At 49.1% G+C, this 22,537-nt stretch overlaps 1 protein-coding gene, 1 long non-coding RNA gene and 1 pseudogene across 2 annotated transcripts; 2 read left to right on the top strand and 1 right to left on the bottom strand.

The window, feature by feature from the left end:
* The first annotated feature begins 2,857 nt into the window (after window positions 1-2,857).
* On the top strand, window positions 2,858-9,503 carry LOC123652955. The gene is made up of 3 exons (XR_006742546.1): window positions 2,858-2,869; window positions 3,943-3,944; window positions 8,241-9,503. It is a non-coding gene; the product is annotated as an uncharacterized LOC123652955 (long non-coding RNA).
* Window positions 9,504-10,327: 824 nt separating this feature from the next.
* Window positions 10,328-13,450, top strand: LOC118726955 (sal-like protein 4). Its single transcript, XM_036452333.1, is given in 5 exon segments — window positions 10,328-10,386; window positions 10,388-11,447; window positions 11,449-12,753; window positions 12,756-13,377; window positions 13,380-13,450. Coding segments are annotated over 5 exon segments (3,117 nt in total).
* A 1,907-nt stretch (window positions 13,451-15,357) lies between these two features.
* On the bottom strand, window positions 15,358-18,636 carry LOC118727052 (annotated as a pseudogene).
* Window positions 18,637-22,537: the final 3,901 nt, after the last annotated feature.

Below are 22,537 nucleotides of genomic sequence, written 5' to 3'. Positions count from 1 at the left end.
TGATGAGAGAGAATCATTGATCTACTGCCTCCTGCTTGCCTCCTACTTGCCTCCTACTGGGGATCGAGCCCACAACTCAGGCATGTACCCTTGACTGGAATTGAACCTGGGACCCTTTAGTCCCCAGGTCAATGCTCTATCCTCTGAGCCAAACCAGCAAGATATAAATTTATAATGATACCCAAGAGTGTGTGAAAGTTCTGCCATATTTTCACCAGCAATGGGTGCAGTAATTATTGTAAAATTTAGTTAATTTGTAGGTATGAGATGGTACTCATTGTCTGTACAGGCTTTTATTCCCCTAATCAGATGTCTTGGACTTCATCAGGCTGCTCTGGGTTGTGTATATGTGATTTCCTTGTTTCTTCTCAGAATGGGAGACTCCATTTTATCCGCCTGCACTGCTGGATTGGAAGATGACCCAGCAGAAAGTTCCCTGGGGCATTGTGCTGCTTCTGGGTGGCGGATTTGCTCTGGCTGAAGCATGTGAGGTAACTTCCCTGGTTGTGGGCTGCCCAGGGCGCCATTCTTTTACCAAAAGAGTGGCTAACAAACTGCTCCACCCCTGCACCCCTGCACCCCTGCATTCTGGGCTGGTTCTGTGCCAGTCCTCTCCATTAACTCCACATTTCTCAAGAATAGGCACTCTATCCGGTTATCTTGGAACCCTGGGCCATGAGTAGTGCCTAGGCTAGAGAAACACCCTTTGAGTGATTGCAGAAATAGTGAATATAGGTGACTCTGAGTTTGTGATGTGGCAATAAGGGTTTTCTCTGATTTCTTCTAGGTAAATTCTCCTTTCAAGTCCTTGTAGATATCTCCACCCTCACCTTTGGTTCTTCTACTCCCTGAACTCTTTGTTAATATGGCTGCCAGTTTAAAATTTTCTCTAGCTAAGTGTATAGCAGTGTAGAAGGAGAGGAACAGCCTTTGGGAAAAACCACCTCAAAAATGTAACTTTCTTACCTCTCCCCCTTCCATAATAGGGAATAAGTGAGCCACAGAGAGTGGTGAGCCAGCTATCCTCCATTCTTCATACATGCATACATCTGTCCATCAGTCCATTCACCCAGGAATAGAATGTGATAGATAGACTGGGACTAACTTGTTATTCTGTTTCCTCAGCATCTGGAACAGAGCCTGGTGCATGTCAGGTGCATCAGTATTTTTGGATGAACAAATCCATCCATCTAGTCACTTCTCTATCCAGCCATCCATCCACCTAGCATTCATTCATTTCACCAAACATTTCTATTATGGCCCTGTTAGTCCAGGCATGGGACTTACAGAGGAGATTGAAATAGGGTCCTGTTCACGGACCATCACAGACTACGGAGGAGCACATATATGGAAGAGCATTTCGTGAAAAGTGACACTTTGGTGAAGGAATAAGTGTGTGGTACCTAGCTGAGGATCAGAAGATGAGGCTGCTGAGGCTCCCAGAAGCCACTCCATGAGGGTCTTGAATTGAAGACAGGGAGTGTGGACTTAATTCTGCAGGGACTGAATTCAGGGGGCAGCCACTGAAGGGTTGAGGCCAGAGAGCAACTTCATCAGAACTCCAATTGGGAAAAATCACTTTGACATCTGGAGCAGAAGCCTGGACAGGGCCGGGTAGAGGGACACTCTATAGCTTTCATCCAATTCAGCCTCAATACTGGACTCCATGGACCATTCTCTCCTTGCAACTTCCTCTTCTTTTGGTCCCCAAGATGCCAATCTCTCCTGGTTTCCTTCTAACTCTGACTATTCCTGCTCAGGCTTCTTTACTGACTTTCCCTCTGTTCTCCCTTAAATATGAATGTTCTTCCAAGCTCTGTCCTTGGTAGCTTCTCTGTTCATTTTTCATTCTCTCCCCTGGACAATCTCTTCTCAGCCCAAAGCACCAAATCCAGATCCTAATCCCTATCTCAGATTTCTCTCCTGAACTTCAAGGACTGTGGGAGACTGAGAGGAAACAATGGACATGAAATGTTTTGGGTGGCTTGGTGACTAATTGGGTGGAATAAATGAGGGGGACAGAGATCCCCAGGATGACCCCTGGTCTTCTAGGTTGGACAGCAGGTAGATGGTGAATCCATGCACCAAGCTGGGGAGCCCGGGGAACCGTAGACTCTGAGTAGAGAGGATGAATGCTGGTTGGGGCATGTTGAGTCTGACACGTTCATGGACATGTGGGTGGAAATTTCTAGGAGCATGGATGTTGACATCTGGGTAGTAGACAAACTGGGCTAGAAATACAGAGTTTAGACACAGCAGAATAAGGATGGAGATTGAAATGGTGGGCATGGATGAGCTCACCTGTGGAATGTATGCAGAGAGAATAGGAAGGAGGGGAGAGGCTGAACGCCTAGAGAAAGATGGAGGAACTGTAGCCATTATCCTTTCAGTGACTGCCCTCATGGTGCTTTCCAGGCCTCAGGGCTGTCTGAATGGATGGGGAAGCAGATGGAGCCCTTGCAGATTCTGCCCCCAGCAGCCATCTCCTTGATCTTGTCCTCGCTCATTGCTGTGTTCACGGAGTGTACAAGCAACGTGGCCATTGCCAGCCTCTTCCTGCCCATCTTTGCCTCCATGGTAAGTAACCCTGCTGGGGGGGTGGGCATCCTCAGCTATTATTTCATAAGAAGCTACCCATGCATAACTATGTCCTAAGTCCTTAGGGAGGTCGTGAAATCAGGGGCCAGAGCCCATCCAGACTTTAAGACCTGGATCTGATAGGATTTATGTGCCTTTGATGACCCTGAGCCTGCCCTCAATTCTTTGCTGGTTCTTTTTTTGTATCCCCCATACTGGCCAAAGTGCTAAGCATAGTGCCAAGGAGGAGTGGACCAATGCCATGAGGGAATGATAGAGGGTCTCTGAGAATGTAGCACAGGTATGCAGGGGACTGCAGAGCAAGGGGACAGCACTGGCTAGGATCCAACAGGAGGAGGTCTTGGGAAAGGTGGGGCTTGGGGATGGTTTGGGGGAGAGGAAATTCTGGAAGGTGGAGAGTCCAAAGAAAGGAAGCGAGTGCATGACTAAAGACCCCCAGAAGCCTTGCATTGAGCCCCAGGATCAGGAATGAGTGCACTGTGGTCAAGCATGTTGCTGAGCTGGGATTTAGAAGAAAGCAGAGCCAATAGGAAAATCAGCTGTGATCTTTTTGTGCATTTGCTGCTGTCACTCATGACATGGCAATACTGACCTCCAGGTGGTACAAGAAGAGCTGGGGCCTTGGAGTCAGGAGACCTGAGTTCAGGTCCTGGGATCCTCAAACATGCCATTTATGTTCTTTCCTCCTGCACTTGTGCTGAAGGTCAAGTGAGATGATGGATTTTTCCTGTGAAAATCCTCTGTGGATTGCAAATAGCCTGAGAGAGGCTGAGGTTGCCATTCTGGAGTTGGGAGACAGACTTACAAAAACTGAGCACAGCCTTGCAGTTGGTAACTGCACCTTGGCTGCCAAGGTGTCCATGTGTATAAAAAGCAAATCTGAGTGGCTGTTCCTTTCAATCCAAGTGAAGATGAAAGTGTTAGGAATAGCAAGGTGGCTCACCTCCCCCTCCCCTAAGCAGGCTGCCCAGATCTTTGCCAAGGAGCATCCCCTCCTCTAATAAAGGCTGGGCTTTGTCTCCTCCAGCCCCAGCAGTGAGCCCAGAGGGCCCCAAGCTAGGCAAAATGAGGTCTCAACCTATGGGGGTGAGGGGGAAAGGGGATGCATTCCTAACACGCCTCCCAGGGCCAGAAGCCCAAGTAGGATTCCTTCCAGCTACCTCCCAGCCCACTCACACTCCTGCCTCAGGCCCCAGCTGTGGGAGAAGGGAAGGTGGTGTTCCTCCAGCTGGGTCACAGAACCACATGGGGCATACATACCATGGGTACTCAGAGCCAGGACAAATGGGGAAACCAGGAAATAGACTGGGCCTCTGACTGGGACCTCTCTGGTTCTCCCAGAAGGAGTGGGACTTGGTACAGCCTTTCCAGAGACCTGTTGACCCACAGGAGCCCTAACCTAAAACCTGTTCTCACACCCTTTGACTGAGCAATGCATGCCTGGGAACATGTCTTAGAAAACCATCAGAGATGTCTACACTCATATACAGTTGATTGTTGAACAACATTGCACAATAGAAAGTCTATGTATAACTTTGGACTCCCCAGAACTTAACTACAGCCCCTCAGGATCCTTGAGGGATTGGATCCAGGACCTCCCTCAGGTACCAACACCTGCAGTTTCTTAGGTCCCTTGTATAAAGTGGCGTAGAGCAATGCATGTGTTTGGCCCTCCACATTGTGGATTCCCATTTGATCCACAATTGGTTGAATCTGCAGGTGGGAAACCTGGGGATATGGCAGGCTTAGTGTACATTTATTTTTAATGTTTTAAAAAAATATATATTTTATTGATTTCAGAAAGGAAGGAAGAGGAAGAGAGATATATAAACATCAAAGATGAGAGAGAATCATTGATTGGCTGCCTCCTACAAGCTCCCCACTGGGGACTGAGCCCACAACCCAGGCCTGAATCAAACCTGGGACCCCTCAGTTCACAGGCTGATGCTCCATCCACTGAGCCAAACCGGCCAGGGCTGTACATTTATTTTAAAAAATCAACATGTAAGTAGACCCGCACATTCAAACCACATGTTCAAGGGTCAACTGTCACAGAATTATTCATGATAAAATATTTCCATAATAGGGGATTGATGAAACAAGTTCTATACTCACACAATGAAATATTATCAAATCAATTTTAAAAAATCAACTTTTAAAGGGCAGTTTAAAAAATGGAAATGTGCATAATTTTTAAAATTCTCACCTGAAGATATGTTTATTGATTTGAGAGAGGAAAGAAAGGAGACACAGAGAGAGAAACATTGATGTGAGAGAGAAACATTGATTGGCTGCCCCCATACATTCCCCAATTGCAACCTAGGTATGTGTCCTGACTGGGAATTGAATCTGCAATCTATTTTGGAGGTATGGGACAATGTCCAATCAACTGAGCCATCCGGCTGGGACTAAAATTTTTTAAAGTTGAAAATGTAATACAAATGTCAAATAATACCAAAGAGAATAGGTCCTACCCTCTAGCTTCCACCTAGAGACAACTTCTGTTATTAACTTCTTAGGTATCTTTGTAGATGTAATACATACACACACACATTTTTTTAAAAAACAAATTGTATCATTCTATGATCCTGTTCTGCACCCTAAATCTTTAAAAATCTAACGATAGGTCTTGGAGATCTTTCCATGCTAGCACGTAAAACCAGTAAGTTTTTCCTTGCAGCTGCAAAGTAGTCATTGTGTATGTACATATTTTATTTGACCATCCTGCTGCTGATGGCCACTGAGTCAGTTTCCTGTGTGTTTTGCTGTTATGTCACAATGGACATCTTTGCATATGTATCTGCCCTCATGTGTTTGTAAGTCTGCGTGCTAGATTATTAAATTTGTTAGGCATTAACAAATATTATGAGTCATATTATGATATAACTCATTTATTTAGCAAATACTTAATGAGTGTCTGTCTACTCTGGGCTGGGTGCTGTTTGTTACATGTGGCTGAATTTTAAGCTTTAGAGTAAAAGAGATGGATACCAAATTCCATATTCAAAATGATTCCAAATGTGTACAACAACACATGCATACACTGATGTATCTATAGGTGATATGTGGTCCCTGCCCTCTAGGCCCCAGCGATCTGTGGCAGAGCACAAAGGTGTGTGCACAGGTGGGCTGCAGTAACACTCCCAGATTCAGTGCAGTCTAAGTGGCCAGCATGGTCTTTGGCACATAGTAGGTGCCCTAGAGCTATATGTTGAATGAATGGAGGAGGTTCAGAAAGGCCTCCCGGGAAGGTGGCTCTGAGCTCAGCCTTTGGGGTCCAGCAGAGTTACCACCAGAGGCATGGCAGAGAGTAGAGCCGCCAGAAGGACCAAGGCGTGGAGGTGGGAACTCGCACAGTACAGGAGGGGGATGCTTTCAGAGTGGTGGTCCCAGGGCTTTTGTTTTCTGTCTATGTGACACTGCAGTGCTGTGTTTCCCCCCAGTCACGCTCCATTGGCCTCAACCCGCTGTATGTCATGCTCTCCTGCACCCTGAGTTCATCCTTTGCCTTCATGTTGCCTGTGGCCACCCCACCTAACGCCATTGTGTTTTCCTACGGACACCTCAAGGTTTCTGACATGGTAATGCAGCTGCTTTTATTTACTCCTACCAGCTCTGATGCTTTTGTCATGAGGGAAATGCTATTTATTAATGACTTGTGATGTTATGTAATTTGGGGATATCACCCAAAGTCCAGCCCTATCCTCATTATTGGCATTTATGTGCAGTTTTTACTCTTTTTTTAAGATCATTTCACATTTTATACTGTCCTCTCTCCCAAAGCTGAGAGGTGGGTAATAGAATCTTCCACCAAGGAAGCCCTCCCTGAGCACTTGTAAGGGGTGAGGGTGGGGTCCCACATGGCCAAGATGGACTTCACCAACTAGCAAGAACCCATAAGGACTGGCAGGAGGAACTAGGCCGAGATGGGTCACAGGGGTGGATACCAATGACAGAGATTGACTGACAGAGGTGTCTGCAGGCGTAGAAGCAGGAACAGGGGAAGGCAGTGCCTGGGGGAGATGGGGCCTTGTAAACAGATGCAGCTGGCGGAGGAACTCTCTTAAGTTCTACTTGGGCTCTATCGTCTCTGCCAGTAGAGGGGCTGGTCTCAGAGGGGGACAGGCAAAAAGGGAGGGTCCTCCCTCAGTCCAGTCAGGTGTGAGTGATTTCAGAGCCTCTACTGGGTAGCTTTGGGAGTCTGTGGAGCATTCTTAGTAAGAAACCATGGACCACAAACTCAGTTCAGATCCCCAGTGAAGAACCTGCATAGGGCTTGGAGCAGTGGTTAGTGAGCAAGAAGAATGTCCTGGCGTCAGAAAGAGCCAGGGAGGTTTTAGAGAAACCAGCAGGTGTTCTGGGGATGCGAAGGTGCTGGGGTGAGCACAGGCCCTAACGTCAGACCTCAGCTCCCCCAATATTTTTTCTGAGTGGCCTGGGGTGTTGCCTCATGCCCCTCCATAAGGCCCAGTGTTGTAAACATACAAGCAGGCAGAGACCCCGCCATCATGCCTGTTTCCCAGAGATGCTTGAGCACCGATGACACTTACTGGCTTTGAAATTGCTCTGTCTGTGGGGTAGGGTGACCATAGAGCATGGCCCAGGGATGGGGGTCCAGCAAACCAGCCTGCAGCCCCTTCTCCAAGAGCACTAGTTTCCTTTCACCTCTGTTCTGAATCCCACTCACCTGCAGGTGCTGACTCTTAGCCCTGATCTTTCCCCAGGTGAAAGCAGGATTACTGATGAACATAATGGGAATCATCTGTGTGTTTGTGGCGATCAACACCTGGGGACGGATCATATTTGACCTGAACAATTTTCCTGACTGGGCTGCCATCTAGTTACAGTTAGGAAGAGCCACAGCCCTGCCTTCCTGAGAACTCCCGAAGCTTCTGGCACACCGTACAGCAGAGCTTTGGAGTTGACACTTCAAAGTGACCTGATGATGCCCTCACCCCACAGAGACCCAGGCTCGGCTCCTAGCTGGGAACCGGTGGCTGGAGTGTAGGTTTGGGAATAAAAGGAACCTCCCAAGGTGCATGTGGCTTCCATCTTTCTGGGAAACCTGCCACTACCTCTGAGAGGGGCATGCTGCACAGAGACCAGGAGGACAGCTCTTGGCCCAACTCAGCCTTGAGCTGGCCCCACGCTGGGTTCTGATGTCCAGTTGCTTAGTCTCAGGGTCATCTAAATGGGAATCAGATCCCAGCTTGGGAGGTGAAAAATGACCTTCCAGACCCTGCACCTCTTGCTGCTGACCTTGAGCTGCCTCAGATCACTCCTGTCACTTGGAAGGGACAACCCAGCCCAGGGACAGAATGTCTGGTCCTGGAAGCTTCCTGCTGCTGGAGTGAGAGTGGGACTCGGAGCCTCCTGGAACCACCAGGAGTGTAATGCCAACACCCAAGGATGCGGGATTTGAACTGATAACTTCCGGATGACGTCACCCATGGTACATCACGGGCCAACCAGCTCCCCTCCTTACCTTGCTCCATTGGACTGACAGTTCAGAGCCCTTTCCCAGCTTTCTAGAGCGCCTCCTTCACCTCCTAGGTCCCTTCGTTGTCTGGGCCAACATTTACTGGGATCTCCTTGCTGGGGCCCTCTGACCCCCCCCCCCCCCCCCCCCCCTTCTCTCCCAGGCAGCTCAGCTTGGCTCTTCTGGGAGTGGGTCTTCCTGCCACCCCACACCGTTGGGATCACACTCCAGGTATGGGAAGGGTGGCTTCTTTGGGAACACAGTCAGATATCTAGGTCCCCCTTCACCTGAAGGCACAGAGTGGATACAGCTGTGAGCTACCTAGAGCAGCGTCCCTTTGGAGTTTGTCCTTCTAGAGTTGGAGCTCCCCTGGGGAAAGCCTTCCTTTTGCTGACTGGCCTTCATAGCCACACCTGGTGGGGACAGAGCATCGCTGAGAATGAGCAGTGCTTGGTCCCTGAGCAGACAGCCCCTGCCATGAGTGAACCTGTATGAAATTGCTGGAGCAAAGACCTCAGAAAGACTGTGGGAACCCTCAGAACCCCTGTGAGTGAGACATGAGAGATGTCCATCCCCTTGCCCGGCAGCCCCATTTTCTTTCCTTGTGCTGCTGTGGGAGAAAGGCCAAAGCAGATAAGTGATGGTGTTTTTCAGGGCGGGAGAAAGTATGGGAACCCAAGGAAACCCTCTCAAGGGCCAAGCATGTGCCTGGTTCCTTGGGTGGGCAGATTCTTGGCCACCACATCTGCTTCCTATAAAAAGATGCCAGGTGCTGACTATCTGGCATTCCAGGGTGGGCAGGGGCAGGCAGATGAATGAACACTTATCGTCGCCTACCTCCTGTCAAGCTCCCTGTACCTGGTGCAGCCACCACTTATCTTATTTGACCTTATCTCACCCACCATGTATCTCAGCAGCCCTGTGAGATAGGCAGGTGATAGTATCCTTGTTTGTCTTTCAAGAACCTGAGGCTCTGAGAAACCAAGTAAGTCATGTGTCCTATCACACATCTAGTTAGTTAGTAGCACTTAGGGTTCCAATCCAGGTCCTCAGTCTCCAAGTCCACTGCTCCTTTCTCGAGTCACCAAGGGCCTTGGCCTTCTAAGGCCTGTGTGGGAAAGTGAGTGGCCAAGAGCAAGTCCACCCAAGGCCCTGCCTATTCAGGGAAGATCACCCAATAAGAGCCCCTTTCTGCCGCCTCCTCTGAGATGGGCTCAGGACACTTGGGGCAGACAGAGCAAAAGAAGCAAAGCATTTTATCCATCCTGTCATTTCTGGTCTCTACCCAGCTGCTCTGGACACATCTGCCACACCAGTCTGAGGGCTTCTGAAGACTTACCTTGCCTGCTGTGTCCAATGGCAGCTCTGTGACTAACCCAGGGCAGGCCACCATAAGTGTGATTAGTAAATAAATAAGTGATCGGGCCCAATCAGCATACATCACTGGTTGAGTATCTACCTACTAACCAGTAGGTCATGATTTAATTTCTGGTCAGAGTACATGCCTGGGTTGAAGGCTCCATCCCCAGTAGGGGCGTACAGGAGACAGCAGATCAATAATTCTCATCATTAATCTCTCTCTCCCTTTCTCTAAAGATCAATAAAAATATATTAAAACATGGACAGAAAACAAATGACCGCTGTGGTCAATTGGATGCACATCTTGGGATAGTGGGCAAGGTCAGTGAAGGTCATTCAAGGTACACCTTGAAAGAGGAGGAGGACTGGCCAGGCTGATGAGGGCATGTGGTGTGATGGGTGGAGGATTCTACCGGACTCCATCTGTTTGATGGCTGACAAGCAAGCGGGGTGGGGGCTTCACAAGAGCAGATCCCACGGCTGGGGAGGCTGAATTATAGGCTGTTTCTATACAACTTCTCTTGAAGTTGGTTGGAGTTACACCAACAGTTATGGCCAGTGCCAAAAAGGGTTGCTTTTGGCTACCAGTAAGAGAGACATCTAGCTGACGCTAGCTTAAACCATAAGGGCATTTAATGTAACAAGAAGTCTGGAGATAGACAGCTGCTGATGTTGATCCAGCCGCTCACTCAGGCCACCAAGGGCTTGGGCTTTACCATCCACTCTGCCATTCTAAGGGAGTTTTGCCTTTCTCTACTCTCACGCTTGACCCTCATGCTACGTACACATCTGTATTGAAGGCAGGAAGAAAGAGGCTTGGGGTGGGGGCATGAAAGTGTCTGCTTCGCTCCCAGCTCGAGGGCCCGGTGGCGGCGCCCCCACGCTCGCACCATGTCGTGGCGCAAGCAGGCGAAGCCGCAGCACATCCACGCCGAGGAGGAGGCGGTTCGAGGCCGCAGAGGCGCCAGCGGCGGGGGAGCCGGGTGCTGCAGCGAGCTACGCGGGGACCGGCGAGGACACGAGCGGGGACAGGGCGGCCGTGAAGAGGCCGCGCCAGGAGACGCACATCTGCGAGAAATGCTGCGGGGAGTTCTTCAGCGTTGCCGAGTTCTTAGAACATAAGAAAAATTGCACTAAACACCCACCTGTCCTCATCATGAACGACAGCGAGGGGCCGGTGCCTTCCGAAGACTTCCCCGGGGCCGGGCTGAGCCACCCGCCGCGCAGCCCCAGCATTAAGGAAGGTCACAGGGAGGATGGCAGCAGCTCGGGGGACATGAAGGAGAAGCCAGGGGCGGAGCCCGTCTTGTACCTGAAGACGGAGACCGCCCTGCCGCCCACAGCCCAGGACTTGAGCTATTTACCCAAAGGCAAAGTGGCCAACACCAACGTCACTCTGCAGGCACTGCGGGGCACCAAGGTGGCCGTGAACCAGCGGAGCGCAGACGCGCTGCCCGCCCCCCTGCCCGGCGCCGGCAGCCTCCCGTGGGTGCTGGAGCAGATCCTGTGCCTGCAGCAGCAGCTGCTGCAGCAGATCCAGCTCACCGAGCAGATCCGCGTCCAGGTGAGCATGTGGGCGGCCCAAGCCCTGCACTCCGGCGCCGCGGGGGCCGACGCCCTGAAGACCCTGGGCGGCCACGTGTCCCAGCAGGTGTCCGCAGCCGTGGCTTTGCTCAGCCAGAAAGCGGGGAGCCAGGGTCTGTCCCTGAACACCTTGAAACAAGCCAAGCTACCTCATACCGGCATCCCCTCCGCCACCAGCTCCGTGTCCCTGGGGCTGCTGTCCTTCGCCCTGCGGCCAGATGGAACCAGGGTGCTCCCGAACCGCATCCCAGGTGCTCTGCTCCCCTCGACCCCCAGCTCTGTGCTCTTCCAGAGCCCCTTCTCCGCGGTGGCGCTAGACCCGTCCAAGAAAGGGAAGGGGAAGCCACCCAACGTGTCCCCGGTGGATGTCAAACCCAAAGACGAGGCCACCCTCTACAGGCACAAGTGTAAGTACTGTAGCAAGGTTTTTTGGGACTGATAGCTCCTTGCAGATCCACCTCCGCTCCCATACCGAAGAGAGACCCTTCGTGTGCTCTGTCTGTGGCCACCGGTTCACCACCAAGGGCAACCTCAAGGTACACTTCCATCGACACCCCCAGGTGAAGGCGAACCCCCAGCTGTTTGCCGAGTTCCACGACAAAATGGCAGCCGGCAATGGCATTCCCTGTGCACTCTCCGTACCTGTCCCCGTAGACGAATCAAGTCTCTCTCTGGACAGCAAGCCTGTCCTGGTCACAGGGACCCCCAGTGCAGGTCTACCTCAGAACCTCTCTGCGGGGGCTAACCCCAAGGACCTCGTGGGTGGCCCCCTGGTCCCCGACCTGCAGCCTGGGCCTTCTCCGGAAAGTGAGGATGGATCCCTGCTCTCTGGGGTGGGGCCCAACCATAACTCCCCCAGGGTTGGTGGCTTCCAAGGGATAGGGACGCCCGAGCCCGGGTCAGAGACCATGAAGTTGCAGCAGCTGGTCGAGAACATTGACAAGGCCACCACCGACCCCAACGAGTGTCTCATTTGCCACCGGGTCTGAAGCTGCCAGAGTTCCCTCAAAATGCATTACCGCACCCACACCGGGGAGAGGCCCTTCCGCTGCAAGATCTGTGACCGACCTTTCTCCACCAAGGGCAACCTGAAGACACACTTCGGGGTGCACCACACCAACACGTCCATAAAGACGCAGCATTCGTGCCCCATCTGCCAGAAGAAGTTCACCGATGCAGTAATGTTGCAGCAGCACATCCGGATGCACATGGGTGGTCAGATCCCCAACACGCCCCTGCCGGAGAGTCCCTGTGACTTGGTGGGCCCCGAGCTGGTGATGGTGGGGGAGAACGGTGGCACGGGCGCCGTCTGTCACGACGACATTGTCGAAAGCATCGATGTGGATGAAGTCGGCGCCCAGGATGCTTCCAGCAGCTCCTCGAAGGTGCCCATGCCTCTTTCCGGCATCCACCTGGCATCGCCCACGGCGGGGTTCACCCTGGTGGCCCCCCTGGAGGCCTCGGGGAAGGCGGGCCCCGCTCCCGGGGTCCTGCAGCGGCAGAGCAGCAGAGAGAATGGCTCGGTGGAGAGCGACGGCCTGATCAACGACTCCTCGTCCTCCGTGATGGGGGACCAGAAGTATCAAAGCCGCAGTCCAGACATCCTGGAGGCCCCCTCCTTTCAGGCCCTCTCCCCGGCCAACAGCCAAGCAGAAAGCATCAAGTCCAAGTCTCCCGAGGTCGGTGGCAAAGCAGACGGCTCGGACAGCAGCCGCCCTGAGATGGAAGGTCGGAGAGCAGCCTCCCGTCAACATTTGTCCGAGCCCAGCCGATGACCTTTGTCAAAGTCGAAGTTCCTGGTGCGTTTGGGCCCGCAGCCATGTCCCCAGGCATGGCGCCTCTGCTGGCGGTCCAGCCACGCCGCCAGGGCAAGCAGTACGCCTGCACACGGTGCGGGAAGAACTTCTCGTTGGCCAGCGCCCTCCAGATTCACCAGCGGACGCACACCGGGGAGAAGCCCTTCGTGTGTAACATCTGTGGGCGAGCTTTCACCACCAAAGGCAACTTGAAGGTTCACTACATGACCCACGGCGCCAACAACAGCTCCGCGCGCCGCGGGAGGAAGCTGGCCATCGAGAACACCATGGCCCTCCTGGGAACAGACACGAAGAGGGTCCCCGAGGTGTTTCCCAAGGAGATCATGGCCCCTTCCGTGAACATGGACCCCGTCGTGTGGAACCAGTACACCACCATGCTCAACGGCGGCCTGGCCATGAGGACCAACGAGATCTTGGTGATCCAGGGCCAAGGCATCCCCACCCTCCCGGTGCCCCTGGGCGCCAGCTGCGTGCTCACCAGCCCCACCGTCTCCAAGATCGATGGCTCCCAGTCGGGCAGCAGCGGCGACGGGGAGAAGCCAGGGCTGCCGAAGGTGTCCCCAAACACCAGTTCCCTCACTTCCTGGAGGAAAACAAGATTGCGGTCAGCTAAGCGACAGGCGGGCTTGTGAGGGAGAAATGCAGAGTGACCGTGTGGACTGGCCTTTTGTTTTTGTCGTTGTTGTTTAAGAACCCATCTCCTCCTGTTTGTATTTTTTTACTGATGTGCAAATGTTTACAGTTGTGACCACAACCTCAGGCACATCCAACAATCACGATGTTGCTATGCTGCTTTGCTAAAAACAAAAACAAACCAAAAACACACATATTAAAGCAAATACAGATTAGTATTTCTCTCTTTTTTTTTTGATTTTGGAAGAAGCGGGTCTTGCAAAGTAGCTTTGTTACTTGAGACAAACTGTATATATATGAAGACTTTGTATAAGCTAGAGGAACTGTTTCCAAAGATTGTCCCCTGTTTCAAGTTGGAACTGACTAAACCGCGATGGGATGGGGAGGAAACTGCTTAGCCTCACTGGGGAGGGGAGCTGCGACTTCCGGTGACTGCGGGTAAATGGACCAGGTCTGTTGTTCTGGTGACCTGCTTTGTATGTCCCCCAACCCTGCACCCATCCTTCGTTTTGTCTTCTTTTTTGAATGTACTTTTTTTTTCTCCTCCTTTTTTTAACTAAGGTGCGGAATTACAAAATTCCTTCCACCTTGGGACCATAGTAGGATGCCCTCCGAGGGACGATCTTAGTCCCTCGGGAGTCAATGTGTGTGTTTCTGCTTGTTGAAATACAGTTCAGTTGGAGCCCTAAGAGTGCCAATGTATTCCCCGCTTCCGGATGCTGCCTTCCTGAGCACCAGGACAGGCGGGCACTGAGCAGGGGACCTCAGGTGACTTAATGTAGCTCACCAGTGCCTACTCCAGCGAAGAAATGAGTCTTGCATTCTTCAGAAACTCATGGAAGGGCATGTTTCTGATTAGAGGTTTGCCTACTAATTTTTACAAAAACTTTGATGTGACTTATGCCAAGTAATTGTGAAGATTCTTTTCCCCCGTGAGTATTGCATGAAGGTTACGAAGTTGGAACAGGCGAGTCCTGAGTATGAAAGCTTTAATTTATCTACCTCATTTATTTTTTATTTTTGTAGCTTTAGTCTCTTTTCCTATTTTATGACCGCTGAAAGTGTTCCCAGTCCCTGTCTTAAACCTAAGAGTTGATGATGGTGGGAGCTGCTGGACCTTCAAGATGTTTTGTGATTTTTTCAATCCTTTTTTTGCATATGTAATAAGCAAATGCTGAAACTTTGCTGTGATGGTTTAACGAGGAGGAAGAAGGAAAGACCATGGTTTCTGGGTGAAGGGGTCTTTCCCTCGATGCGGAAATGTACATCAAAATGTATCAAAAGCTGGTCTCTGAGTTATTGCACCTGAGTTCAGGATATTAAAAAAAAATGTGTTTTTTTTGCCAAGTTGTGCCTTTCCTTCTGAAATTGTAAATGAACACAATACTAGAACCTGTTTATACTGTGAAGTGGATGTTGTTACAGAGGACATGCCGGAGGCTTTCTCACTGTTATGCCTTGTGAATGTACGATCTACGGAGAAAACCTTGTAGTTTTACCTGCTGATCTGACTGTTGGAAAATAAATTTTGGTATTTTTCCCCTCAAAAAAAAAAGAAGTGTCTGCTTCATCTTTCCCTTTTATTAGGAAAGCAAAATCTTTCTCAGAAGCATCTACAGAATTCCCTTCATGTCTTATTGGCCAGAAGCCAATCACTGACAAAGGGTAATTGGAATACCATGAGGCCAACTAGGGCCCATCTCGTGGGCTTGGGGAACTGGCCTATGCTTCCCGAAATGAAGAGATTTCTACTCACTACAAAACCTGGGCTCTGATAGGAACAAAGAGGGGGAGCTATTGGGTAGGTGATGTCCATGATCGGGTGCTGTGACCCTTTCAGAGGAGCCCTTACCCCAGGCTGCCTGAGTGGCTCCCTTTCCATGGAACTCAGTAGAAGCATGTCCCTAGGAGGGAAGAGAGTCCATGGTTGTCGGGTCAAGGGCTTCGCTTCAGCTCTGCTTCCAGTTCCCAAGGCCAGGACTCCCCAGGAGACCCACTGGATTGGGAGGCTAGAGCCTGAGTCATGAACTGAGCTTGGTCCCAGCATCTGACACAAGTCAGTCCACGCTCTGGCCTCAGTTTCTATCAGGAAGGGGCTGGACCAGAGGATGTGTAAGTCCTGTCTCCCTTACCCCATCTGGTCCTCCATCTGCTTGGGCCAGATGAGGTCCCCATGCTGTCTCAGGGGGACTCTGTTGCACAGCCCACCCTATGTCCATCCGGGTCTTAGCCATTTGCTGAAAACCCCTTCAGACCTTTTCCTAAGGACCTATCTTGCCTCTTACACTTTGTCAAGTGGTTCAGCTAAGACCCTTCAGTTTTCTCTAAGGCAAGCGTGTCAAACTCAAAGGCTAACACAGGCCAAATGAATGAGGTATGTGGCCTGGGGACTGCGAGTTTGACATGCTTGCTCTAAGCAGTGGTCGGCAAACTCATTAGTCAACAGAGCCAAGTATCAACAGTAGAATGATTGCAATTTCTTTTGAGAGTCAAATTTTTTAAACTTAAACTTCTAACACCACTTCTTCAAAATAGTTTTGCTCAGGCTGTGGTATTTTGTGGAAGACCCACACTCAAGGGGCCAAAGAGCCGCATGTGGCTCGAGAGGCTGCAGTTTGCCCACATGGCTCTAAGGCATCTGGATCAGACATTTGGGCCAAGCTTGGCTGAACACAGAATCCTAACCAGGACTGCTCTCAACTGTGTTGCCAGGAGCCCACACGGATCCTATGCATTCCAAAGATCAGGACCCAGGGTTCCTGTCCCTCTGATCTCCCAATTGGGATCCTTCCCTGCCCTCTGAGCCGAGAACTTCCTTAGGGAAAGGCCTGCACCTCCCTCTCTGGCAGAACCAGGGAGCAGGGCACCTCCTGGGACACGTGAAGTTCTCTCTCCTCCCTACCATCTCACACACCAACGAAAATAATGGATAGTGAGGTGTTTGCTCTGGACTTCAAGCAGGGAATCATGTCAGTAGCGCAGTCCAATTCTCAAAATCAATACGGGCATTCCTGGGTAAGGCCCTTAACGACACATTCCTGTTTGTAGAAATAAAGACCAAATGTTGGTCAATTAAGAACCAGACCTTGCATCCTAATCTTATCAAAGAACCCTCTCCCCCTACTCCCACAGCCTCTGAAAGCTTTGTCTCCCAACCCACCAGGAAAGTGTCTTTTCATATTAAAAAAAAAAAAAAAAATCCATCAAGAGGAATCTTCCTTACCATGGGATGGGTTTTCACATTCCTTCACAGAAAGCTTATCATTTCAGGCTAAAATCTGCAATCAGATATTCTGTTTCTTTCCTTGGGTGTTGTGAATCAGGGCTCTCGTTCTCACTTCCCAGCCCAAGGAATGTTCTCCTGGATCTGCTTGTTCAAACACCCCCTCCACCCTCAGAGACACAGGCCGTGACCCTTGGCCGTTCCAAAGCAGAATGTAGGCCCTGCTTCCAGCTGTGGAGGGCAGGGGAATACTCAAATTCAATCTCGGAACATCCTGTCAGCCTATCAAGAGACTTAAACTAAAAAAAAAATATATATATATATATATATATATATATATATATATATATATATATTTTATATATATAATAAATTTTTATTATATATATATATATATATATATAAATAAATTTTTTTCATTGATTTTTTAGAAACAGAGGAACAGAGATATTAGATAGATAGCAACATCGATGAGAAACAGCATTGATAGGCTGCCTCCTGCACACCCCCTGCTGGGGAAGGAGCCTGCAACTCAGTTATGTGCCCTGACCAGGATCAAATGATTAACCTCTTGGTTCTTGGGTCAATGCTTAACCATTAAGCCACGTCCCACTACTGGGGATCAAGCCCGAATACCAGGCATGTGCCCTGACGGGGAATCAAACAGGTGACCTCTTGATTCCTGGGTCAATGCTCAACCACTGAACCACACTAGCCAGGCTTAACTATTTTTTTTTCCAGCAAAAATATAGATTATATATATTTATATAAATATTAGGAACATTTCCCTCACCCACCCCAGTAACATGGTTCTTAGTATTTGATTTTTTTTTCCACACACTATAGGGAATTTTTACATACATTTCAGCCAACAAGTTTTGATCTACTGGCTTCTTGGTGCAGTAACGCAATGGCAGTCCCCTCTGGTGCCACAGGCTCATAGGACTACAAGGAAGCTATTAACACTCATTTCTTAGGAGGTGAGGCCAGCCCCCCAGCAACTTCTCTTGTATCCCTCTGGTCCACCATGATTCATAATACTTAGAATTTTTTCTCCTCACGTGAATCATTAGACGTTAAATATGGAGCCACAGAGTCACAAAGGGCCCCAAGCTTTTCAGCAGAAAGCATTCTCCCTCACTAGGCAACTACCACGGCACAGACCTGATGGCCTGAAAATCTGCTCCAGATGTTAGTCAATATTGTCTGTATGTGATTGTGAAAAAGTCTCCCTTAAAAAAAATCCGAAGTGCATAGTGAGAACAAATCAAAGCTTTTTTCTTTTTTTTTTCTTTTCAGCTTCAGTTTCACCGAAGCATCTTTCTAAGCGAGGACTACTCAGATGCCTTGCCTTTGTCCTCCGCACCATCCAAAAATAAAAAATTTAGTAAAATAAAAAATAATAAAAATGATAAGCAATTGAGACATTCATCAGCCTGCCTGATAAACAAACTTTGCCAGCAAACACAAGTCCTATCAATTTAAAGAAAAGTTGACAAGACAAAAAGTACCTACGATGACCCAACTACTGTGCTGTTGGGTAATTGATAAGGTTGACCTCTGACTTCATGGATGTAAAATCCTATTGGGAATATCAGGGCAGCCACACAGAAAAGGGTCATTCCAGGGAATGCTACCCATCCAGCATATTTTGTAGTTTCTCTCCGCCAGTTGAAAGCCACAAGCAAACCACACGTGACAGTCAATGAAATGACTCCCATGATGATAAAAAAAAAAAAAAAAAAGTGTGGGGACCCACTCCGGGGGAAGCCCAGGTGGGAGGCATGTTAGGTCTCACCCATGGACTGTTTGACACTGCCACACAAGGCCCCCGGTGAGGACTCCCGGCTTTAATCCAGTTGGGGTTGGGGCTGCTGGAGATGGCGAGGATATCAGCGGCCATAAAGAAAGAGGCACCCAGAGATGAAGGTCAGTTTATCCATCTCCCAGCCCCACTCCCCCACCCCCCGAGCCCCAGGCAGGCTGCCCTGTGCCACGGCCCCACACAGCTGGATCCACACTCTCCGACCCCACCTAATTTTTATATTAAAAAAAAACACGAGCAGGGTAAAAGAAATGTTAGCAGTACAGAAAATACTGAGACAAGTCCCTCCCACTTCAGACCTGAGTCCTTCCTCCCCCAGGAAGACAGACACCATCAGCAGTGCCTTGTGCCTGCGTCCTCCCAGCAATGGTACACGGGTGTGAGCTTCTGGAACAGGTACACATCCTCTGTTACAGATGAGAGCACACCATACACACTTCCTGCCCTTGTTTCCACCGCCCACCCCATGGTCCACACCCCAACCTGCTACATTTATTTGGAGATGGCTCCATTTCAGGACATACGAAGTTTGACTAGGGTGGGCTCTGTTTTAAGTCAGTAAACTTTGTTGTTAAACGGAGCCAGGGTTAAGTGCAGTTCCTGTGTGCAATTCCGTGATGTAGACAATTGTGTCCATTGTGTCAGCAGCACCCCATTTCCATCTCCTTCCCCCCTGAACGCTCTCCTGCCCCTTCCAGGAACCTGCTCCTGCCTTCCCCAGGCAGCCCTGTCCTGATTGCTATTTCCATGGCTCAGTTCTGCCTGTTAAACTTTATAGGAATGGAACCCTACCGTACCTACTCTTTTGTGTATGATTAACAAAATGCTTTTGAAATCCGTTCCTGTTGTGGTGTGTATCCGTTCATTCCTTCTTATTATTGTTGCTAAGGAGCATACCATTGTACGGATATGCTGCAATTTGTTTGTTCTCCTGTGATGGGCATTGGGGTTGTTCCAGTTTGGGGCCATTATGAAGAAAGATGTTATTAAATTCTCTGAACAAGTTTCTTTGAGGACATGTTTTCATTTCTCTTGTACATATGTCCATGAGTGAGCCTCACTCATTATAAGAGCTGGATAGCATTCCATTGTGAGTCTATAATATAGACTCTATACCATATAGGAAACAAGTGCCTACTGATGGGCATTTGGGTAGTTTCCAGCTTTTGCTAATCTATATACCGTGTTTCCCTGAAAATAAGACATCCTCCAAAAATAAGACCTAGAGCATGGAAAGATAAGACATCCCCTGAAAATAAGACCTAGCGCAACTTTGGGAGAAAAAAAGAATATAAGACACTGTCTTATTTTTGGGGAAACAGGGTATATAAAAGGCTAAAATGGTAAGTGTCTCTCTTATAATCTGACCAGTTGCTATGACGCACACTGACCACCAGGGACAGACACACTCAAGTAGGAGCTGCCATCACACACACTGGCCGGCACCAAGGACCTGGTGCTGACAAACCAACATTTGGCTTCCCCCAAGTGGGACACAGGCCCCACCAAAGTGACATTCCTGAAGTGACATTCCTGAAGTGACATTCCACCAAATCGCAGCCACTGCTGCCAAAACCCCATGGCGCAAAATGCAGCCGACAGCCCAGCCCAGCCTGGAAACGGTTGCTGTGGGTGCCTGGTAATGACGTCACATAGCAATGCCTGCTTCCTCTCCCTAGCAACTAGCCTCCTTGGAGTTTCTTCATCCCAAGAACACAGTAGAAACATTTTACACTTTAACCAAATGTCTGTGAAGCATTTTCCAGTGCCTTATCTCATTTGATCCCCACAAAAGTCCTGGAGTAGATAAATAGGAGACCTGGGAGAATTCTATTTTCTTTTCATTGGCCAGAAAACGGAGATTTAGAAAGGTTAGAAACTTGACCCCACTGAAAAGAGGTAAGAAATGTTGGACCTTGAAAATGACTTCAGGTTTTCTCACTATGCAGAATATAGTCAAACACTGCTGCAGTTAAATAGTTCACCCTTTGTTCTCCCTGTGTGATCTACAATAATAATCTGCTTCGTGTTGATATTTACTGCTGTGTTGTAGACAATTACCTGAAAGAGAAGTTAGGGTGCTTCACTGGGCTGGAAAAAGTTTAGCTAAATCAGAAAGCAGGTCTAATTAATCAAGTTTATTCTACATCTATATAAAGGCTAAGTTGACGCCAGCTTACAAGATACATATAAAGTTCTCGCTGGTGCCAAACACACACATGTGTTTCCCTCTGTCATCATTGATAGTGAATTTGGTTGACACTGCTATTATTGAGAAAGGGTGAACAGTGATATTAAAATATTTCTTCTAATTAATTTCCTTTTAATGTGCACGAATTTGTGCACTGGGCCACAAGTACTGTAATAAACACATCTGTGTTTGCACCCATGTGTATTTATGTAAGGACAATACTTTCCTAGAATGAAGTGCTGGCTCAGGGAGTGTGTGTATTTACATACGGGACAGATATTGCCAAACTGCTCTCCAAAGATGTAGTGCCAGGATATAGTCTCAAGAACTGTGCCTGAGACCTTACTTTTCCACACCCTTAGCAACTCTGTGTGTAATCAGACTTTTCAGTCTCTGCTAATCTGCTAGTTGCAAAATGCCATCCCATGGTTTGCAAATAACATTGAAGATTTTTTCATATATTCATAATCCATTTGTGTGTCTTTTTTGTAAACTCTGTTTTTTCTCTCTCATTTTGAGTGTTTTTAAAAGGACTTTTCTTATTAATTTGTAAGAACTCTTTACATATTAAGATTAGTCATTGGTCACAGGAATTTGTAGTCTATGTTAAGCTCTGGTGAAGCTAGTTACTGTTTATTCTTTTAAATTTATTCCCCCTAGCTTTTCTCACATATTTTTCCATAAGAATTTCTGAATCAGCTTTCTCTAGTTCCAGAGAAACCCTGCTTGGCCTTTACCCCTCTTGCTCTCTCTCCTACTACTGTTTCCTTCTCTCTCCGGATGTCTTGACCTCAGCACTATTGGCTTTGGGACCTAATAATTCTTTGTTGACAGGAGCAGTTCTGTGCTCTATGGGGTATTCAGCAGCATCTTGGCTTCCAGTCACCAGATGCCAATGGCAACCCTACACCCTCCGACCCTTGGTTGTGACAAGGAAGAATGTGTTCAGGCGGTGCCAACTGTCTGAGGGATTCGCTCTGATTAGCTGCACTCTCCTCAGTGACCCTAGAGCGGGCAGAGAACACTCCTACCTCCTCCAAACCTCTGCTCAGTGTTCCTTCTCAGCCTGTTTTACACCACAGTTCCCCTGCCTGCCCACACTCTCCATACTGCTCCTGATTTTCCTTTATTGAGCTTTTCATCTTCTCAAATACTATACAATTTACTCCTTTAGTCCTTTATTTTGTCTTTCTCTCCCTTTCCTTTAAGAGTGTAAGTCCCACTAGGGCCAAGATTTTTATCTGTTTTGTGTGCCTAGAATACACCTGGTACATAAAAGTTGCTCAATAAATATTGAATGAATGAATAACTGAATGAATGAATGAGTTGAGGAAAAGATTTATAGATTGGTTTAGGTGAGAGGTGACATCTTGACAATATTGATTCATCCTACCTAATAAAATGATATTTTTCATATATTAAAGTATACTTCTACATCGGGACACGCAGCAGGCAGGGCTGGCTGTTGAGAGGCTTGGCTGGGACCCTGTGGCTCTCAGGGCGGCTGGCAGCAGGCTCCATGGGGCGATGGCAGTGTCCTGAGGTTGGCCACTTCACATTTATAGCTGCGGGCTTCTCAGTTTACTGCCCCTGCAGTGCGGGCCTGGCACCCTGCACCAGCTGTGGGGAGCGGAGTGCCTGCCTGAGCGCTGAGCTGAGGGTGAACCCCCGCCCAGGGCCTGCCCTGCTCTCTGCCCAGAACCTGGTTTCAGGCCAAGGAGCTGCTGGATGTGGAGGGTCCCCTGGCACCCCTGGCCCACGGGCCTCCATGAGCAGCGGGAACCTTGCCAGAGAGCGGGAGCTGAGGGAGTGGGTGCGGGTGAGGGTA

The sequence above is a fragment of the Pipistrellus kuhlii genome, unplaced genomic scaffold (genome assembly GCF_014108245.1).
Source record: "Pipistrellus kuhlii isolate mPipKuh1 unplaced genomic scaffold, mPipKuh1.p scaffold_m20_p_23, whole genome shotgun sequence".
NCBI classification, from domain to species: Eukaryota; Metazoa; Chordata; class Mammalia; order Chiroptera; family Vespertilionidae; genus Pipistrellus; species Pipistrellus kuhlii.
Note: the sequence above shows the minus strand (reverse complement) of the source record. Positions and strands in the feature narration are given on the sequence as shown.